Source organism: Amphiura filiformis, chromosome 11 (genome assembly GCF_039555335.1).
Source record: "Amphiura filiformis chromosome 11, Afil_fr2py, whole genome shotgun sequence".
Classification (NCBI taxonomy): Eukaryota; Metazoa; Echinodermata; class Ophiuroidea; order Amphilepidida; family Amphiuridae; genus Amphiura; species Amphiura filiformis.
In genome coordinates, this window is record NC_092638.1 from 22,558,470 (window position 1) to 22,581,876 (window position 23,407).

At 36.4% G+C, this 23,407-nt stretch overlaps 1 protein-coding gene across 1 annotated transcript in view; it reads right to left on the reverse strand.

The window, feature by feature from the left end:
- Positions 1-18,379: 18,379 nt before the first annotated feature.
- Positions 18,380-23,407, reverse strand: part of LOC140164568 (N-alpha-acetyltransferase 25, NatB auxiliary subunit-like) — a 42,094-nt gene continuing 37,066 nt past the window's right edge. Inside the window, exons 20-23 of the mRNA XM_072187875.1 lie at positions 22,274-22,371; positions 20,716-20,835; positions 20,011-20,160; positions 18,380-19,070 (exon numbers count right to left, since the gene is read on the reverse strand). Of these exons, the coding sequence (XP_072043976.1) occupies positions 18,936-19,070; positions 20,011-20,160; positions 20,716-20,835; positions 22,274-22,371 (503 nt within the window). The 3' untranslated portion in view covers positions 18,380-18,935. The remainder of the gene's footprint in view (positions 19,071-20,010; positions 20,161-20,715; positions 20,836-22,273; positions 22,372-23,407) is intronic.

Below are 23,407 nucleotides of genomic sequence, written 5' to 3' on the forward strand. Positions count from 1 at the left end.
CATAATAATGTCTTTATTTAAAAAAAGTAAATGTGTATGGTGAAATTGGATTCATTATTTAATCTCTTTCACCGCATACTGACTTTTATTTATTGTATGCAGAACATGATTTGTTAACCTTGGGGCAATATTTTTTTTAAATCACAATGTTCGTATAACAAAAAGTAAATTTTGTGTAAAGTAAATGTATGGCATGGTGTATTGTATTGATTCCACTTTCATCGCATACTGACTTTTATATATTGTATACAGAACAAGATTGGTTAATCTTGGTGTAAAATGTTCAAGCCATAATGTATTTAAAACAAAGTAAAATAAATGTGTATGGGGGTGATGGACTTAATTATTGAATCCACTTTCATCGCATACTGACTTTTATTTATTGTATACAGAACAAGATTTGTTTATCTTGGTGTCAAATTTTCAAGCCATAATGTTTTTAAGACAAGGTAAAATAAATGTGTATGGTGTATTGGACTTCATTATTGATTCCACTTTCATCGCATACTGACTTTTATTTATTGTATACAGAACAAGATTTGCTTACCTTGGGGCAATATTTTTGTAAAAGCACAATGTTTGTATAACAACAGGTAAATTATTGTGTATGGTATGGTGTATTGGATTGATTCCACTCTGACCGCATACTGGTTTTTATTTATTGTAAACAGAAGAAGATTTATTTACCTTGGTGTAAAATTTTCAAGCCACAATGTTTTTAAAACACAGTAAAACAAATGTGTATGGTGTGTTGGACTTCTTTATTGAACCCGCATTCAACGCATACTGACTTTTATTTATTGTATACAGAACAAGATTGGTTAACCTTGGTGTAAAAGTTTGGAGCCATAATGTTTTTAAACCTCACACTGGCTTTTATTTATTGTAAACAAAACAAGAGTTGTTTACCTTGGGGCAATATTTTTCTAAAACCACAATGTTCGTATAACAAAAAGTAAATTATTGTGTATGATATGGTGTATTGGATTGATTCCACTTTCATCGCATACTGACAATTATTTATTGTATACAGAACAAGATTGGTTAACCTTGGTGTAAAAATTTCAAGCCATAATGTTTTTAGAACAAAGTAAATAAATGTGTATGGTGTATTGGACTTCATCATTGAATCCACATTCACCTCACACTGGCTTTAATTTATTTATTGTAAACAAAACAAGAGTTGTTTACCTTGGTTTAAAATGTTGAAGCCATAATGTTTTTAAAACAAAGTAAAATAAATGTGTATGGTGTGTTGGACTTCATTATTGATTACACTTTCATCGCATACCGACTTTTATTTATTGTATAAAAAACAAGATTTGTTTATCTTGGTGTCAAATTTTCAAGCCATAATGTTTTTAAAACAAAGTAAAATAAATATGTATGGTGTGTTGGACTTCAACATTAAATCCACCTTCACCTCATACTGACTTTAATTTATTTGTATACAGAACAAGATACAGAATAAGAAAAGATTGGTGTAATTGTTTTAAAGCCATGTTTTTTTTGTATAAAAAGAAGTAAAATAAATGTATAACTATTAGAATGATAGCTGAACGAAAAGAACAATACCGTAACAACAATAAAACCCACATCAAAACCCCATTTGCACTCCACATCTAAAACAAATTGTATCATTATCATACGTTGGTATAATTGAACAAATATAGCACCAAGTAATATTTTATGCTTATTCCGTGTCAATATGTTGTATTATTATTGATCGTTGGGCGGCCATGGCTACGGAAAGTTTATTATAAGGAAAAAATATTTACACCCAATTTGGACAAAAAAGGCTGCCCAGAATTTAAATCTCCTAGGATAAATTCTGTAGGATTCAAATTCTGTTTAATTTAATCAAAATTATTTATAGAAAATAACTTAAAATAGTTACTGTCACCTTACATAGTTCCTTTAAAGTAAAATAAAATATCCCATACATATTTTCACCTTTCACCGATACAAATTGAATGAGCCACGTGGTAATGATCTTTGTTATTGCAGACTGCTATTTATACGGATCATTGCATGAACTTTGTTCATGTTACTTTTCATGAACATGATAAAATTAGTAACCTTAGTAACCCACTGAAAACATTTCCCCCCGGCATTTCCCTTTACGTGTCGTTAACAACTATACACTACAAGATTACTATTGGGGCCGCTTGCACATGTGCACAGTACACCGTCGCCAAGGTACTGGGCTGGTACTGTGCAGTACCAGGGGAGTACCACTGCTGGTGAGTCCTGTGTAGCAGCATTGGTACCGTGTAGGTACTCTGTTTGTACCAGTCAGATACCACAATTGGAATCCTGTAGTGTAGCTATAAACTTGCTACATGTATACTTCTATAAAAGGTTACTCAAGTTTTGCCCTGAAAGGTGTACACTAAAGAGATTAAAATTCAGTTGAAGTTATGTAATTTAATATCATTAGAGAAATTATTTGCGATGACTCTCTACACAATCGGAGCATGCTGAAACAATTTCCCGGGGATGACCGCAAACATTTTAACATATAAAGCGAAGAAAAAATATACGACAAATTAAACATATCCTTGTGACTAGAGGATTAAGTTTCCTACAATCACCAAACCCAACATCATTCGACAGTGAAGACCAGTAGATGGATGCTGGTTGCAGTCCACCAACGTCCACAATAGGTAAGTCGTGAGAATCGTAAAAGCACTGAGTAGGCTATTTTGTGTGGATACCCTGTCAATGGTAAGAGCAGATTGATTGTGTAGTTTCCATGTTATAACTAGCAGGTTTTAACAATGCTAAAAGTCAAATTGTGTGTTAAGGGATCTGGAATGAGCGTTTTGAGTGTTTTGACAGTATTTTTTGTGGGACATAAGCGCACATCAGACATATCGAATTGCATTCTGAATACGAAGAATGTCTTTCTGATATCAAATTCACGATATAATACAAATTTTATGACAAATTATTAAAATTTGATATTTTTCACATTTTTGATATATAACAGTCCTCAAAGTATATTTGATAAACCTAGTGATATATTCTTGAAGTGTATGTAGCTGGGAGGAAAAGCCGACGATGAATTGAAAATTTTGACCTTTCATATTAAAGATATGGATTTATTTCCCAAAAAGACCTAATTTCTTTGGTGTTTTGGGGAAAAAAATCCATACTTCAATACGAAAGGTCAAAAGTTTCAATTGATCGCCGGCTTTTCATCCCACCTGCATTAACTTTAAGTATAAATCACCAGATTTATGAAGTTTACTTCGAGTACTGTTAAATATCAAAAATATCAATTTTTAATAATTTGCCATAAAATATGTAAAAATCCAAGAAACCCAAGCAAATCAGGGTCACGTTCGACCTTGAGAAACTAAAGGACCCAGACGTGGCAAAAGAATTTGCAGCTAACATCGGAGGGAAATTTGCACCGCTGATCTGCCTGAATGATACAGACCTGGATTTGGACTCCCTCACTGACACCTTTAATACAGCTCTCACTGAGACTGCCTCCGAGCTTTTGGGCAAACACCGCCATGTAAAGAAGCCATGGATCACAAAGGAAGTGCTTGAGCTCTGCGATAGGAGAAGAGAGTTAAGTGTAAACGATACAATCCAGATGGTGCGAGAGAATACAGGGAGGCCAACAAGCTGGTTAAGAACGGCATTAAGAAAGTGAAGGAAAACTGTATTGGTCAGCAGAATGAAGAGGTGGAGTCCAGCCTGAACAAGAACAACAGTGGAAAGGAATATCAACTGATAAAAAACCTAACCACTGTAAAGAACAGCAGATCTGTCACTATCCAGGACAAGGACGGGAAGTGTCTAGTGGAAGAAAAAGAGATCCTTAACAGGTGGACACAGTATTGCTCCGAATTGTACAACTATGAATTGCAAGGCGATCCATCTATCCTAGACTGCCCACAGTATTACCCAGATAATGAGTAAAGTCAGCCTATCTTGCGAGAAGAGGTGGAAGTTGCTGTGAAAGCACTGAAAAAGGGCAAGCAAGTCACCAGGCGTAGACAACATTCCAGGTGAGCTTGTTCAAGTAGCAGGTAATGCAGCTATTGATGTACTTACTAAGATATGCAACAACATTTGGAAGACAGGCAACTGGCCTACACCTTGGACACAGTCACTAGTGATCATGCTCCCCCAAAAGGAAACCTCCAGCTTTGTCAAAACTACCGGAAAATCAACCTCATCAGCCACCCCAGCAAGATAATGTTAAGACTCATCTTGAACAGACTGAAACCTCTGGCAGAGAACATCATCGCTTGAAGAACAGGCAGGTTTCAGAGCAGGAAGGAGCACAACTGAACAGATATTCAACCTTAGAATACTATGTGAAAAATATCTCCAACACCAGCAGGACTTATACCATGTCTTCATTGACTTCAAGAAGGCGTTTGATAGGGTGTGGCATGCTGCGCTCTGGGCCACTATGAGAACCTATAACATCAACCCAACTCTTGTGCGTACCATCGAACAGCTGTACAGCAATGCCATGAGTGCAGTATTGGCAAATGGAAGCATAGGCGACTGGTTTCGAACAACAGTGGGGGTTAGACAAGGATGCCTGCTATCACCAACGCTTTTTAACTTATTCCTTGAAAGAATCATGGCTGATACGCTTGAGAACCATGAGGGAACGGTCAGCATTGGAGGCAGAGCAGTATCCAATCTTCGCTTCGCTGATGACATAGATGGCTTAGCTGGTAGTGAGCAAGAACTGAAGTCCCTGATTAACAATCTCCATCAAACATCACAGAGGTATGGAATGGAAATAAGCGCAGAAAAGACCAAGCTGATGACCAACAATCCATCAGGAATCAGTGAAGCAGTGGAAATAAGTGACCAGTTTTAAATATCTTGGTGCGATGATATCAGACGAAGGCTCAAAACCTGAAGTGCTCTCCAGAATCGCACAAACAATCGGTGCCATGGCAAATTTAAAGCCATTGTGGAATGACAAGAACATATCTCTGGGATCAAAAATCAAGCTAATGCGCACCCTCGCCATATCCATCATCCTGTATGCTTGCGAATCGTGGACACTGACTGCTGACCTGGAACGGAGGGTACAAGCTCTGGAGTTGAGGTGTTTCCGTAAGATCCTAAACATCTCATATAAAGACCATGTGACCAACCAGGGTTTAGCAAGCTATCGGTCCCTATGACAACCTACTAACAACAGCCAAGCAACGTAAACTACGCTGGTACGGCCACATATCTTCCTTCTCCGGGTTAGCAAAGACAATCCTGCACGGTACAGTGAATGGTTCAAGAAAGAGAGGAAGACAGAAAAAGAATGGACTGGCCTGAACTTTGCCACCTCACAGAAGGCAGTGGAAGACAGGAGCAGATGGAGAGAGATTGTTAAGATGTCATCAGTGGTGCCCCGACGACCAAGTCGGTTAAGGGAGCAGTAAGCAGTAAGTAAGTGTATTACATTGCGAATTTCAAAAAATCAAAATTATTTGATATCAGAAGGACATTCTTCGTATTCAGAATGCAATTCGATATGACTGATGTACTCTAATGGCCCACAATAAATACTATCCAAACGTTCATATCCCATCTCTTTATATTTAATATTGAGATCTTTGTAAGCAAAAATAACTGTGAACAAATTTGGATCATAATAAAATTGCATTTAAAAAAATAGAAATAGAAACTAAAATAAGATGTTTTGACCTTCTGTCAACATTTAAAAATTACCACGCTTACTTCAAACTTCGACACATAAATCATTGCAACCCAAAATACGGTATTGTTTTAGATGTAAAGGGTGAAAAGCTATTTGACAAAAGGGATGTTGCAGATCATTTCAATTTTTTTTTTTACAGAAATTGTTTCAAAGCTGGTTGGTAAACTTCCTAAACATTCTACTTTTGCTTACAGTTTTATTACAGTCACCTTTATTTTAAAAGAATGTTCCGGCTGACTCAATCCTTAGAACTTTATCCTTGAGGAACTAAGCAAGAGCATTGGATTTGACTACCTTCCAAGCCCGTTTTATCAAAGATGCGGCAGATGCTCTTAAAGGGCCAATCACTTTCATTATCAACCTTTTTCTTAGGTCTGGCATTGTTCCAACTCAAACGAAATTGGCAAAAGTCATCTTTCTCTACAAAAAGAAGAGCAGGCTGGATGCAGGAAATTATAGACCTGTCAGCATTCTCCCAGTTGTTTCCAAACTGTTAGAAAAGGCTGTCTTTTTTCAATTGAACAAATTCCTGGTTGAAAAATAAACTCCTGTATGAATTCCAATCTGGCTTCAGAGGATCATACTCAACTGACACTTGACTCGGGACTCATTCACCTTCAAGATCATATCAGGAAGAAAACTGCTGCTGGCGTCTACACTGGGATGGTTTTATTAGATATCCAGAAGGCATTTGACAGTGTTGACCATAAAATCCTGTGTAACAAACTGTCTGCCGTGGGTGTTAAGTCCACAGCCTGGTTTGAGTCTTATCTTTTTGATCGTAAACAAATTGTTCAAATTGATGGGGTTGTCTGATCTTCTTGCCATAACATGCGGAGTTCCCCAAGGTAGTATTTTAGGTCCTCTTTTATTCATATGCTATGTCAATGGCATGTCCACTTCTATTAATTGCATTATGTTGCAGTATGCTGATGATAGTGCTTTGATATATATTCCAACAAAGATCCAGAAATCGATCGTGTTCTTCGTGATAATTTGGAGAGCTGCAATAAATGGCTTAAATAAATCTCTGTCTCTACACACAGGAAAAACTGAACTGGTTCTGTTTGGATCTAGGCGCAAGGTCAATAATGTTTCTGATTTTTCAATTATCCTTAGCAATGGTAAAATAATTAAGTCTTAACATACTGTTGTTTATCGTGTTCTATAACTTAATCAGTTTCTTGATGGTGAGGAAATTGCAATTAAAATAATATTGTGAAACACGTTAACCGTCTCGTTTGAGAACTCCTCTACAGACAAGCAAATCAGCTCGTGTTTTGTGCCTGTTTGACTATTCTATTTCCTCCTCCTGGTATTGCGCTATTTTTAAATATCAGTCGATCAGATTGCAGCATGCTCAGAACAAAGTTATCAGATTTATTTTGGGCAAAGATCACATGTATCATACAAAGCTGACTTTCAGAATTTAGGCATTTCAAATATCAGGATAAGGGCTGAGCAGTTCCGATTGATGTTTCACGATGTTTGCCCAAGCTATATGAAAGAAAACTTTGTCAAATTATCTAATCTTCATCGTTATAACACTAGGGATAGCAATTTTAACTTTCAAGTTCCAAAAATTAAACAGCAGATTCTGCTTCCTTTTTGTTAATGCATTTGATAATTGGAACACACTTCTTGATGATGTAAAATTATACAATACAATATCAATGTTTAAAAAAGATGTCAAAATTAACCTTTTAGACCACATGGATATACAGTTTTGATATTGTAATCTAGGTGTTTCATGTTTTAAACAGTTGCATATATGTGACCGTACACCACGAATGAGCCGTAAATGTCCTCAATTGTATTCTGAGTTACAGTGTCAAATGGGCATGAAGGTCGTATTCATAGGTACCTCAATTTGGTGCTACGTGTACCTCATTTAATGAGATACACGTAGCACCAAATTGAAATACCTATGAATATGACCTTCATGCCCATTTTACACTGTAACTCAGAATACAATTGAGGACATTTACGGCTCATTCGTGGTGTACGGTCACATATGTTTTATTCTCATTGCTTATTGTGTATTTTTAAGGACCCTTTGGAAATAAGTCTCTGACTTTAAGGGACATCCTTGGCATATTATTTTATAAGAATTGTGTTTTTGTATGTTCTGTGCAATATGTTTACTGACTGTATGATGATATGCTGAATATATTCAATTCAATTCAATTCAATTCATATTAGAATAAATATAATATTTTCAATTTCCTGTTCTGCAATTGTAAACATGGTACTTTAGATTAATTTTGTCGTTGATTTTTGTTCAATACATGCTGCCGATGTAATACAGCGAATTAACTCCGGGACATAACAAACATATAGTTGCCATGGCCACCGGCAATTGGATCTTACTTTTTATAATTATAATTAATTAAATAACGCATTTCTGCCTTCGTTTTAGTATCAAAGCAACCCCACGGATAGTCTCGTTTTGGTTACACGGTCCTGGCAGTAGAAATCATGCAAGAACGATTGCAAAACCGTACGTTCGTGACATCTTTCTATTGGGTAATCGATTCGTCGATTAATGCTTCTCAATGTTGCAGCCTATATAGACAGTCTACATCGTTTGTTATTTTATTTATATGTTACTCTGCTTAAACGATTACTCCGTACGGAAACACATTTTTGTCCTGATGGTATGAGATGGGTGCAGCACACAACGAATCAAACCATCATTGCGTTGAAACATACAACATGACTGATCCAGAAGTTGCTAATGGCTGGCTCTATAACGAAACTGATAAATTTATTCTTCAGGTAGTTATTCCTACCGTTTCTTTCATTGGCGTTACAGGAAATGCGGCTTTTCTTTTTATGATAACGCGACTTCCGCACATGCGTACTAGTTTATCCAGTTATCTAGCCATCTTATCCGTTTGTGATATTTTATTCCTAATAATTGCTAATATCTTATACGCTATAACATTGATCCAGACAGACGTAAGTATTGCCTGGCCTGCACACTCTTCATTAAGCTGCGGTGTCATAATTATTTCCTCTCACGTCTGGTATTTTGCGTCAGTTGGACTCGTAATATCGCTGGAACGCTATTTTGCCATTTGCCAGCCATTACGACATATATATTTTCAAGGCATGAAACGCAACGCTAAACTGATTTTGATGGTTTTGCTAATCTCTTTAGCTCTCACCATTTCAACAACACCACGATACACGTGGTACCACAATTACTGTTTAACATGGCCGAATACAGCCAAATTCGAAAACTACCCGTCTTCGATTGGTGTTTGTGGAACGTGGAACTACTATTATAATACGTACGAAGGACTTTTATTAGTGACAGTTTTCATTGTATCAGCATTAATAAACGGCATACTTTATACAAAAATCCTATTAGCGGTAAGCAGCTCTAAGAGGCCAACAGATGCTTGCAATTTTCAAAGCAACCATGTACGCAACCAAGTGGCACGAACTCTTATCATCAACGGCCTGGTCTTCTTTATCTGTCAGATTCCCTATCGCATTGACAATCTGGATGATGCACTCGAGCATTTTGGCGGGAAATTTGATTTGATCATACAACTGCATGCTGAAGCAATTGTTAGTACCATCGGCCAGGGGTTTCTTTTTCTTAACTCTGTAATTAATCCATATATTTACGTGTTCTGTTCCAGACATTACCGACAGGGAATCACAGAAGCATTATCTCTACTTAAGTAACCCAACAATACATTCCATCAAAATGACAAATACTTACATGGACATATTGATGTGAATATCTGGTATTTCTGCAATGCCAATTTTCACCAAAACAACTAATTTGATTTATTATGCCAAAATATTCATCCATTCATGGTCTACATCTTCTGTTCTTTAACCCGTGAATAAATAATAATGTTAATATACTATTTAACTACCATCCCGTTACTCCATTAGAACATGTAATGCATTGGCTGCCAGAAGAACTTAGATGGTTTCTTTTTAATAATGCTCTGGGCTCTGGGTTTAAAGTTGAACCCGATTTACTACACCATCTGTAAGACGATATAGTACTGCAGGTTAGCGAATCACTTAAGCCCCAAGTCAGAACTCTTTTCCCAAAAAATTCAACTTTTTGCGGCAATTTTGCGCACAATTTGTTGAAGTGGAACAATCTTTGAAGTGGAACAGAGCAGAAAAATTCTACCAAGATTTATATGACAGTATACCCCAGTGCCTGATGTAAATCTAGGTCCAGAGCATGAAAAGGAAGATATCCTTGATGTGGGAGCAGATCAGATGGGTGGAAGCAGCTTAGAAGTTAATGAATAATGGAAAATCTCCAGAGCTAGTTGATATCGTGGCAGAAATGCTAAAGTGCGCTTGAGACACAGTCATCCACTCATTGGCAAAACTCTATGCAAAATGTCAAATTTAGTCTAAAAACCAACAAATTGGAAGAATGCTACCCGGGGGGGCACCCCAACTTTGGAGATGACACGTATGTAGGGCTGTTAATAAGACCCCTTTTTCAGCATCGCTGTCACCCAAAGACCCCATATTTTTTACGAACACATGCTCGCTCCGCGCTCTGTCACCCGAAGACCCCCTATTTTTCCATTTGATCTGTCACCCAAAGACCCTTATAAGTTCAATTTGAACAGCAACTTTCATTTATCACTGATTTTGTTACTTATTTTGAAAAAATAAAGAAATTTGAAGCCATTTAGAACTAGAAATTCGATTTTCGAGGTTTTTTTGGCGCTGTTTTGGTTCTCACCCAAAGATTCCATTTAAAAAAAGGTCATGTTCTCACCCAATGACCCCATATTTTTTACATTTTGCTCTCACCGAATGCCACAAATCATGCTCTCACCCAATGACCCCATATTTTTTACATGTTGCTCTCACCGAATGCCCCTTAGTGCGAAAGCGCCAGCCCTACACCTATATCCATTTCAAATTGAAGTGCCCCCGGGAATGCTAATTCTGAAGGCGACAGCCGCGATACTAAATATCTTAAAAACTGCCGGCAATTAGCCTTCTCTCGCACACGTCTTCACCAAAGTGATCACAAACAATGGCGTAGGTTCATAGGGGCACGGGGGGGCACGTGCCTCCAATCGATCTGAAATGTTCCAAAATCCCATAGGAAAATGGCCGAAAAACGGCTTGTGCCCCCCCCCCACCAGACCCGGTGCCCCACAACCCCAATCAGGGTGGTTGCCTCCCCAATATGATGAAACACGCTACGCTACTGAACAGACTGACCACTCAACTAGACGAAAATCAACCTGCAGAACAAGCTGGATCCAGGAGCTATTTCTCCACAATTGACCACTTATAAGCAGTGAGTCAACTTGTTGAAAAATCTAATACAGCTGTCCTTATGCTTCGCTTTTTTGGATTATGAGAAAGCTTTTGATTCGGTGGAAATAAATGCAGTCATCCAAGCACTCAAAAACCAAGACATAAACACAATTATCTACATTAAGATCATCCAGGAAATCTATACCAATGCAACAGCTATACTAAGTTAGTGAACCAATTTTTATCAGAAGGGGAGTTCGTCAGGGAGATACCATGTCACCCAAGTTGTTTGTAGCAACCCTAGAAGAAATCGTCAAGAGATTGAACCGGGTTAATAAAGCATGAATGTAAATGGAAAGCAAGTAAGTCATCTTAAGTTTGCAGATGACATTGTGATCACATCTGGAGATAAAGCCCAGTTGGAAGAAATGTGTACTGATTTGAACAACCAGAATGGGAAAGTGGGGCTAAAAATGAACATGTCAAAAACAAAAGTCATGTAACAAGAAAATCAAAATTGGAAGTGAAACACTGGATCAGGTATAAATACACATACCTATGACAAGAGATTTAGCCATATGGGAACCAGTCGCAGGAAATAAAGAGAGAAAAAAGCAAACATGATGAGCAGCTTTCAGCAGACACAAAGACATACTAACAGACAAAAACATGCCAAATTGCCTGAAAGCTTTTCAATCAATACATCTTACCTGCCATAACATATGGAAGTGAAACTTGGGCATTAAACAAAGATATGGAAAGGAAACTCCAGAGCTGGGGATACAAGGAAAGACCGGAAAAGAACATCTGGATTCGGGAACAAGAAAGGATGTGTTAACGACAGTAAAAAGAATGAAATGGAGGTGGGCTGGACATATGGATAACAGATGGAAGATGGAGTCAGCTCACAACAGAGTGGCAATCGTTATACGGAACAAGAGGAAAACCCTGAGCTAGATGGAGAGATGAGCTGGTCAGCTACTTGGGAACAGCAGCCTTTACAAGAATTGCAGGAGACAGGAGAAATTGGCAGAATTTGGGAGACTTTTGCCCAGCAGTACATGTAGGGCGATATGTGCTGTTGATGATGATTGAATTTGCGAATCTTATTCCTAGCTGTATTTAGGATCGAGCTACGTAATTGGAAAATAGAATAACAGGGCTATAAAAAAAGTGGTGCATGTATTGTTCTGACATCAAAGGAAGTATGACGCGAGGCAACAAATGGAGACGTTTGTCGCGCAGTCGATTTTAATTACTTTACTACTACTTAGGGCGCAATTCGCAAAGAAAGCATCGTTGCGCTTACAGTAAAAAACAAATACATAAGAAAACCAGTTCAGAATAAATAAGTTTTGAGTCTCTGTTTGAAAAGAGTGACCGATGGCGAAAGTCTGATTTCTGTTGGTAATGAGTTCCAGCGCTTAACACCAGCTACAGGGAAACGACGATCACCGGCGACACTGATGGATCTATCAGCCAGGAGACGTGTGGTGTCATTACTTGATCTGAGAGTCCTTTGAGGAATATAAGGAGTCAGTTTGTTGGAGATGTACTTCGGAGCAAGGTTGTTGAGAGACTTGTAGATACAGAAGAATTTTGAAACTTTAATCAACATATTCTGCCTTAAAAAATGGTCGACAATATTCGGTAACTCTCAACAGAAATGACAATTACAGCTCACGTAGCTGAAAACAATGGAATAATTTTTTTTATATCCATAATGCAATATCAATTTCACAAAAAACGGCGTATATTGCTACCTAGATATAAACTCCTCAACAAAAGTTTGGAAAGTTTTTTGGGGTGTCATTGTAAAGGGGAGTATTGTAGCTATCCAGTGATATGCAACACGATATGAATATGTCACAAATAATTGGAGATACAGATGCTTGAAAAAACTTTCCAAACTTTTGTTGAGGAGTTTAGCTTCATTACCACAAGAGGGGCTTTTTTAATTCGACTCTACCCGATGACCCCCTTTTTAGGTTTGGCTACTCATCAGCAGCCCCTTTTTTTATGGAATTTATCACCAAAATACCATAAAATAATGCAGAATCTTTTCAATTCTCTCATATCAGCAAAATTGTAAATTGTGCAAAATTTGGAAAACATTGAATTTTGCTCAATTTTTTCGAAATTTTCTACCCAAAAAATTTCATTATTTTTCAAAATTCTTAAACCCCAGTCACCCCATTTTATATTGTCTGTGGGGATTAGAACCCATGACATGGAAATGCTCATTCAGGTCAAAGTCTTTACGTCTTTGCCAGTGCCCTCCACCAAGGGATTAATACCAAGAACTTATACAAGGTGTCCCATAAAAAGGTTACAAGTAGAAAATGAACCGCATTTTGTGATGGTACAACAAAACAATGTCAATTTTTCAGATATTATTTATTGATCCTTCTTGTAACTGTTTGTGAAGTTTCAATTCCGTATCTTAAAAGCAACTTAATTTATGAGCGCAAGATGACAGGGGTGTCAAGAGTGGCTAACCATCAAAATATCGCACAACGAAAGTTGAACACAAGCGCACCTTTGTTTTCAGATTTTTTGAAAATTACTTTTTATGTTTCTCTTATTTTTCATTGTTGAACTTATTGCACAAAAGAAACACATTGAAAAATTATATATTGTACACTGAAAATAAAGCAGTTTTAGAGCTTCTTGACTCTTGGTGGTAACAAATAAAGGAAGATGGTCATTAGAGAAGAACACGTTTTTGGTGAAAGCAGCTCCGCACGCTGTATCTCTTGTCATCAACATTATAGTGAAATGAATAACAATCTTTTGCATTTAGGCCTTGTTTGGATTTTATTGACTTGAAATTGCTGCTGTTTGTTTTTGCATTTCTGACTTAACGCTTGAAGTAAAACTTAACAAGTTTTATTCTTTGTCAGAATAAAATTAATTAAAAAGAATGCATCTGCCATGCTATGGTGCCCCGCCAAATGCACGGTGGCTGTGACGGTATAATGAACCCCGTGTTGAATTATGTCACGTAAAGAGCTTGCTCAGGAATGCGCAATAAGTACGTAGGTTGTGAACTTGACATTCACAGGGGTACTAGTAGAGGGTACATAAATTATGTCATGAAAAGGATATTTATATTTGTTAACAATAACTTTCTTGGGCGCGAGGTTCTTCTACTTATATATCACCTGCTCCCAATTCCAGCAAAACCTCATACATGTTCTCCTGGGTGGGATTGGGCATAAGCTAGAGGGGCATACAAACTAGAATTGAGTCCTATTATACTGTAAACGTTCACCTAATGGCGCTATATGGGCTCCCTTGACATAACTGGAATTTTAGACAAGCTAAAGGTGCCCTCCCATAAAAATCCCACCAGTAAATAAGGGCATGTACCTTTAATTCTTGTTGGGATTTTTAGAAGAGGGAGCTCTCTATTTGTACATGAAATTTACCCCAAGGCAAAGGAGCCCAGGTGTGCCATTAGGCGAACATTTACGGTATTGACTTTCAAAGAAAATTCTAATAAATAACGTGAAGTGTCACTGGGGCTTGAATAGATAGTAATAAAGGTAACAAAGCATTTCCAAAACCAAGTTTTTTGAACAGTCGACAACAATGCCAAGCTCATAAACACAAAATAGTATATCAAAAATGTTTATTTCATAGTATGTGATACATTTCGTTTTGTAATACACATAAATGTAAACTGAGATGCAAGCAAAGCAATCGAGCCATTTAAAAGAACATTCTGAGATCTATTTCCTCCAACTACACTATATATTCCCCACACATGTCATGTTTTTTGCACTTTAAAATTAATTAATGTACCAGTTGTTTTCACTCCTGTATAAATATATGTGTCATAATTAGCTAATATTTCTTTTTTATTTTCATTTTATTTATTTTTTATTTTTAGCTCGGATTCAAGACCTCATTTGTTGTCGGTAAAGAAATAAATACACAAGTGCTCCAAAATCCCAAAGATGCAAATTCAAAAGTGGCAGATTGCTCCACTGTATGCCCTGTTGACTTGCACACCAAGCATTCCATCAAACAAGAGAACTAGCCTGATTAAAACATTTTAAATGCAAATATTATTTAGTTCCTTCCTTGGGTTTATCACTGTTTCTTTAATTCTAACCCGATTTCAACAAACGAGGTCTTAAATCAGAGTATAAAAATACAGCTATTAGCTGCCGATTCTAATTACGACACATCTAACTTTAAAGGGTGCAAGGTATTGGCTGCTGGTTTAACTTCTGACATTTGCCTTTGCTGTTTGTTTACTAATCATCTACCGATTGGGCTATTCCATTTAAAATCCATACTACACCTGGGGAAGATACCCCTCAAATACCACCTTAAGAGCATTTTCCCACTCGATTGTCATCCATTTTGAGCTACTTGAGAAGATTATTTATTTCTTTGTTCCTCTACAGATCTCTGAAAGTCCATTTAAACTGCATTATTTCAAACATCTTCTAATTCTGCTTTCTTGTCAAAACTGAATGCACCTGAACGTGTGCGCATCAACTACTAAAGCATCTCACTTGAGCCACTGGGTTTTATGAAATTATTTTACACACTTTTGCTTACAAGATAGCCTTTTGTGTAGGTCTCATCTAACCCACAATCTAAAACATTGACAGCCCCCACATTATCACAGATAGTACTCACTTGATCGAAGTGGGTGCTATATATTGCAAAAAACAAAAACATTTTTCAAAATGCAGAATAATAATTGCAACTGTCTGATAACTTCCATTTTATGGACATGTAAAAAACAGCATAACTCTATTTTAGTGACAAACGTAGGGCATAGGCTAAACAGTCTGAAAAAAGGGGTGATATTTCAGAAAGCTTAGGGGAGGGTCTTAATTTAAGCCACTCATCCTCCTGAGCATTTTGACACCCTTTAAATAAAATTGGTTGAAAAATGAGATGAAAAACGACTTGGTTTGTTTTTGACCCTATTTCTTTTACACTATTTTGAATAGTATGGACATATTCTATGTAATATTGTTTGATGATTTTTATTGATAATTTAAATCATTTGTGAACCATTGGATCCATTTATATAATTCTTACCAGAATTGTGTCTTTATTGTGAGCAAGCTCCAATTTAGGATGCTGTTCAACCTAAAAGCTGTAACGCATACACCCTACTAAAAAAAATTTGTCCGGCACCAACTCATTTTTCAGCTGATTTCGTTTTAAAGGTGTCAAAATGCTTAGGAGGATGAGCTGCTTCAAATAAGACCCTCCTCAAAGCTTTCTGAAACATCAACATTTTATAGCCAATCACTAACAATACATTCTACATTTATCTCGAGTAACCTGTGTTTTTATATAGGTTACCTCTTCAATTGAGGGGCTCACATAACTCCACATTGAGCAGTAGTTCCGCATGGTATGGAGTGATCAATAATACTTTCTGTCCACACCCTTAAACCTTCACTCAAAATATTATAGAATCTACTGTAATTGTGGTTAGTCATATCTCATACGAGGTCTTTGTACTCTTTTGGATTCCACAGGACACATCCAGGCTTTAGTTTTGAGGGTGGGGCACACATAAGAATACCAAAAAGTGAATGCACAAAAATGCAAATTTTAAAATTTAGCTGAGACAAACTTTTATTTTTTGGCTTGGACATGGACACTACACAAATTATGACTTGGACCCAATCTTGCCAATGTCAATGAAAAAATGAAAAAAAAAATCATTAGTAAAAATACTAAAAATGAAAGAAAAATGGCATTTCAGACAACCATGTAACTTTTCTAGAAAATAGGCCAGGAATGCAGGATTCTCAGCATTACAAAGTGTACTCTATGAGCACTAATACTATAATGAAGTTATCTGTTCATAATTACAAAATTGCCAGGACTAGACTCACTATGTTGCAATAGACCTTTTCAGCAGCTGATCAAAAATCTTTGACAATTACAATTTTCAGCAAGGTTCCTGTTCCTCAGTGGTCTGCCGATTTGGCAGTTTTTTCAGCGTAATCATGACTAATTAAATCACATCATTCACTGATCAAGCTGCGGAGTATCGAGTTACCAAGTCCTTTTTATGTGATAATCAGTTTGAGCAGTAAGACACTGCTGAAGGACCTTGCTGAATACTATAGCTAGTAAAGCTGCCTCATGCAGTAAACACAAACACCACAACCAATCACACACAATGGTGCTAGCGCATTCGATGAGCATGTGACGTAATTGTTCACACCAGTTACATGTATGTACCATCTTGTCCTTACTTGATGCTGAATATTTAACTGGTGTCCACATGTGGTCGATTGTGTTCAAATCTACATATTTATTGGCTAAATACATTTTGGTGGTCCAGCATGATCAGGTTTTCTTTCATAAAATAACATCATGTAAAGATCTATTAAATTGCAGTTGGTGGCATCAAAATTGCGTTGATGTCGACATCAAAATGTACTAGATGAAAAGAAAAAGATGTTACTAGATTAAGGGAGAACATTTGCAGGTGACGTGTCATTATGCAGACTAGCCTAGTATCCACAGCACTATGTACCCCACTATGGGTGAATGGAAATAGAACAGCAACAAACAGACATGGGTTTGGGAATTTCTTGACCAATTCATCAGCCAGCTTTTCCAGAACTCACTCAGTCCACCACCACCACCATGTACATAATTCATTTTTCCTCCAATTTACAGCCAACGTTTTCCTTGGCATGATGCAACCATTTGATCATATTCCAGAATTAAATTAAAAGTTAATGCCTATGTGTGAAATTCTAGTACAAATTTCCAAGTACAAATTTTCTGTGTTTTTTTCACCTAAAAATTGGCTGTCATCTATTAAGGGCTGGGGTATGAACGTTTGGACAGTATTTATTTTGGGACATTAGAGCACATCAGACATATCGAATTGCATTCTGAATACGAAGAATGTCATTCTGATATCAATAATTTTGATTTTTGAAATTAGCAATTTAATACACATTTTATGGCAAATCATTAAAAATTGATATTTTTGATATTTAACAGTACTTGAAGTAAACTTTATAAATCTGATGATTTATACTTAAAGTGTATGTACAGGTGGGATGAAAAGCCGACGATCAATTGAAAATTTTGACCTTTCAGTATTGAAGATATGGATTTTTCCCCAAAACACCAAAAAAATTAGGTCTTTTTGGAAAAAAATCCATATCTTCAATATGAAAGGTCCAAATTTTCAATTGACCGTCGGCTTTTCCTCCGTGCTACATACACTTTAAGAATATATCATTAGATTTATATAATTTACTTCGAGGACTGTTATATATCAAAATTTTGAAAAATATCAATTTTTTATTATTTTTCATAAAATTTGTATTATATTGTGATTTTCAAAAAATGAAAATTATTTGATATCAGAAACACATGCTTCGTATTCAGAATGCAATTCGATAGGTCTGAGGTGCTCTCATGTCCCACAAAAAATACTGTCGAAACGTAATAAACGCTCATTTTGGATCCCTTAAATGACCCAACAACATACATTAGCAACATTGGAGTAGGACACTGGGTGAGTTATAGAGAAGTCATCATAAATTGACGAAAGGGCCTGATGGAAAGGTTTAGTTAGGAAACGGACATTGACGTTCTTAAATATTACTAATACATTTTTCAGAAATTGGGACTGTTTTATATTTACTTTTGAAAACTACGAAAAAGGGTCAGTCCCTTTCAAAATGGGCCTGTTAGTAGTCAGAAAAACAGGGAAACTGACATTGTTGTTCTGAAATATCACTAATACATTTGTCAGAAATTGGGACTGTTCTATATTTACTTTAGAAAACTACGAAAAGGGTCAGTCCCTTTCAAAATGGGCCTGTAATTAGTAGTTAGAAAAACAGGGCACAATTGATTCAAAAGTTCGAGAGAGATCCTACATTTTTGCCCTCGTCACTATACCATGATTATGTTATGAAAACTTCTAATAAATATAATCTCATAGTTCTCATAGTTTCAATGTCTTCAGAAAAGCCATTCTCTTCTTGAACACATCGCCAACTTCTTTCGTTGATTCCTCGTAACTTTCCTGGATTTTCTTCCACATCTCTTTTTCTACTGCATCTTGATCATCAAATACATTCTGAAACAAAGAGTTTAAAAAAAAAAAATAAACATACATCAAAAATATTGCACAGGTGAATTCATGAATAATGCAATATATGCAGATGTTTTGTTTTTTCCATGTATATTTTATTATAAGAAACCTTACAAAAGATCATTTACTTCACTTATTCCTGTTACATTATGCATAGATTGGTACTATAGGAGCCATATTTCTAGCACTCAGGCCTACCTTATACGATTCTTCCAAAGTAGGAAATGAGGTTAACATAAAAACGTGGGTGACCTAATTAACAGCTTCACTACTACCACCCTAGTTTCCTTTAATACTTTTATAACACAGATTTTAAATGAAACTCATAAAACTAAAGAGAAACAGACTCCGCAAACAGGTTAAGTCCCAGCATCACCTGTTAGGCCACAAAGACAGCGGACAAAGGGACTTAGGTTGTTCGGGATTAGTTTATGATTGTATTGTGACACACAATTTAACTTCTAGACTCTATCGAATCGACTGGAACAGAACAGCAATTGAAATGGCAAACATGCTGGTTCTAAGTTCAAAGTCACAGAGGGACACAACCATTCATACCTATCATCTTTTTTATTATCTTGCAAATCATGGTACCTTAATTATGGAGGGGAGAATTTTAATTAAATGACAAGTGACATATAGTATTAGAAAGGGTCTATACCTAAATTAATGCAATGATTTTACTCAAAATTTAAAATAAGATTGTTCAGGTGATATTTATATAGTGATGTGATAAAATATAAAACCACCAAACCTTTTATTTAAATACTTCCATAAGAAGGAAGCACTCAAAATTTGATAGTATCTACTTTGTTTAAATACTTTCATAAAGAAGGAAGTACTAAACCTGACAGAATCTACTGAAGCATCCTGGCATTGCAAAATATTCCCCAATTACCTCCATGAGGTCAAAGGTCATACTTACCCCTTGTGAATCTTGTACTCCTAGGAGATTGAACTGACTAAACTGGTCTGTAACAAATGTTGTGTTGACATCCTCTAGAGCGGTTAGCAGAGCCTCTCCTATTTGGCACATGCTTTCCATGTAGTTGCGAAATCTTTCAAATACTGGAGGCTGTGAATACATATACAGGGAGGAAAAATATCACAACTAAAACACCTAAAAAACAGTGGAAGTTTTCTGGTTTATTCGTATGCTTTGATAGTTGGTGGAAACTAGGGCTGCATGACTTCAGCATTTTTTGAAGTCAACTCCAAATGGTCGCGACTAGTCAACTATTGACAACTATCTGGAGGTCAAAATTTGAGTACAAACTATTGGGTCCCATTTTTTGAATCCAACTACCAGCAAAAATGTACCAATGAAACCAACAATAATAACAAGACAGTGCAAATACCCAGGTCTGCCTGGAAATAAATTTTTTTTTTTTTTAAATCAGCAACATTTATATTGATTTTAAAGTGTCAGTTTGCCAAATGCCATGTATTATAGTTGTCTTATGTAAGAGTATATAATTCGATATGATGTCATCAGCAAAGTCCAAGTCATTTAACTGGATATTTTCTGTAACCCACGTTACGTACAGCAGATGTTGGTGGCCGTAACACAAAAAAGTTTGAAATGTAGGTGTTTACTGGCTTTTACATCTGGCCTCTGTTATTTACATACCATTGGTTTGGGAGGTGCTGTGGCTCCTTTCTTCTTCTTATTCCTTTTGTTGATGGCATTTTTGATTGGTTTCAGTAGTTTACACATCACACTGGTTAGTAGTATTGCAAATGTCATGGTCTGTCAGTGAGATAATAGAAAAAAAACACGTAAGAGAGAGATCACACAAACTTAAATTCAAGTTAAAAATGATAGTTTTTTAGAAAACAATTTTCATGCAAGCTCTTCACATACTTTTGAGTTTCAGGAGCCTTGCATCAAATGATTGTTAACGATTAAGTGCTTCTGCAATATCAACATTGCGTTTTCTATATTGCTGATCACATACTAACCAGTTATCGTCTGCTTAGCTGGCCGATCGTTTTTGTTACACTTTTTTGCAAATTATTCGACTACTTTACAACAACCTCCAGTTTGATTATACTCTATTCCAGTTGAAATCCATACACCTCCTATGGAAGACATGACCTTAAAATCTCCCACACAGGGGGTGTAGATTTCAAATGGAGTCATCCAATCAGGTAACCCCATTTGAAATTCACACTCCCTGTGTGAAAAGATTAAGGTCATGTCTTCCACAGGGGGTCTATGGATTTCAACTGGAATTGCCCATTTCTAAGACAGAGATACAACCTCATGCTATGTGGTCAAGTGTATGGCAAGCCAAAAGCCCCATTACGTATTGCGACAACGCGTTGCTTTCGCCAAAGCAACGCGTTGCTTTCGAAAGTAACGCGTTGCTAAGCCAGCCAATAGAAATAGAGCTTTTAGCAATGCGTTGCTTTCCCAAAGCAACGCGTTGCTTATATACTCAATTCAGGGGCGTCCGAGCGGAGTTTTTGATTAGCCAATCATATCGGCGCTTTGAAGAGCTGTTAGTTATGTCGATCCCGCCTTAGTGATACTAGTTGTTACATGTTTTGTGTTTTGCGTGTATCACACTATAATTGTACTCAATTGTAGACCTAAATACTCAGTCTGAGAAATTCCTTGAGCAACAATATTAATTTGTTCATATCATAAAACGAAATCCATTTCAGGCGTAAAATTTCACAGATATTATGAGAACAATAAATAAGCTTATAAAGAGTTTCTTGCATGCTTGTGTGTATCCTGTAAGAGTCGCTGTGATTGGTTGTCGCCACAAGACGTAAAGAATGACAACAACGTATTGTTTGCGAAAGCAACGCGTTGCTAAAAGCTCTATATCTATTGGTTGAGCTTAGCAACGCGTTGCTTTTAAAGCAACACGCGTTGTCGTAATACGTAATGGGCCTTTTAGCTTGCCATACAAGTGTGAATTCACTACAATGCAATTATGAATATTCAAATATATTATTTCATATTAGAAAAATAGCAGAACAAATTTTCAAAATTATAACTATACTTAAAATTTCCTGTACTATAAGACTGATAATGAAAGATTTTGTAATTAAAAAATCTGTAAGAACATCATTACATGTAACACGAAAGTCCTTGATAACAGTGAAAAAAATTAAAATATGAAAATAACAGAAATAAAAATAATATAATGAAAAAGTATAATATATATATTTACCTCGGTAAGGACAACTAGTTCCGATAAGACATGGATGTCAAACTTTTTACTCTCTCCTTCTTCAAATATGACACTTCTTCTACTCTTCTTCAGTATTTCTTCAATAAAACAGACATTCATTTTAATTTGTTTTACTGATGAAAACAACTTTTTGAAACTTTTCTCTGCACTCACAAGTCATTTTCCCAGATAATTTCAGAACCAATGGATTCCTTCTTAGTCAGTAGTGGTAATGAAACCAGGGGTGGATTGGCTCATGAACTGGCCAAGGAAAATTTTGCACTGACTGGAACTAATTTGGTCCAGTCAAAAAATGCTCACCAAAATTAGTGGACCGATATCTTTACAAGCTTGTGGTGAAAAATTGACATTTTTTTAAAGGAAATTCATAACATTCGTACCTACTGATATTCTTTGTGTCCCTGATCTTTTTTTTTTTAATTGTTTCACCTAATCAGTCTTAACCATGCTAACAATACCCCAACTGGCCCTGGACATCAAAGGACTTTGATAACTTTTCTAACGCTTCTTATGGTCGGTCCAACATTGTATGATACACCCTGATCTATTTAGTGCTGGAAATATCTCCAAATGTGAATCACTTCCTTTATCGTCAGCAAAATGCAAGACCATAAGTGCCAAACAATTTTTGGAAAACCTGAATTTGTTACACATTGCGAAAGTGTTGATCAATATGCACATTTTTATACACATTGCCACTTTTATTGACAGTCTTGTATATCCTACATGGATATCTCCGTGATGATTTTGCACACAATTTTTCATACACAAATGTTGGAACTTTGTTTTAACTTTGTTTTCAAATATAAATGAAGGATGTTTTCAAATATAAATGAAGGATGTTTTCAAATATATAAACTCCATATATATAGAAAATGTGTTTTAATTACTTTTTATTTGACTTTTAACATCCCCAGTCTGGGCTGACCCTACAACCCCACCGACGGACACTGTTTACATGTTTTTATGCTATTTATAATCTATCAACACCGTCCAGAAGGCATGGCACTCTGCAGTTCCCACGTCTCTAAAGTTACAACTAGTGTTCTTTCATATGAGTGACTGTGCGTCTCTGATTGACATAGCTTATAAAAACACACACATCCATACACA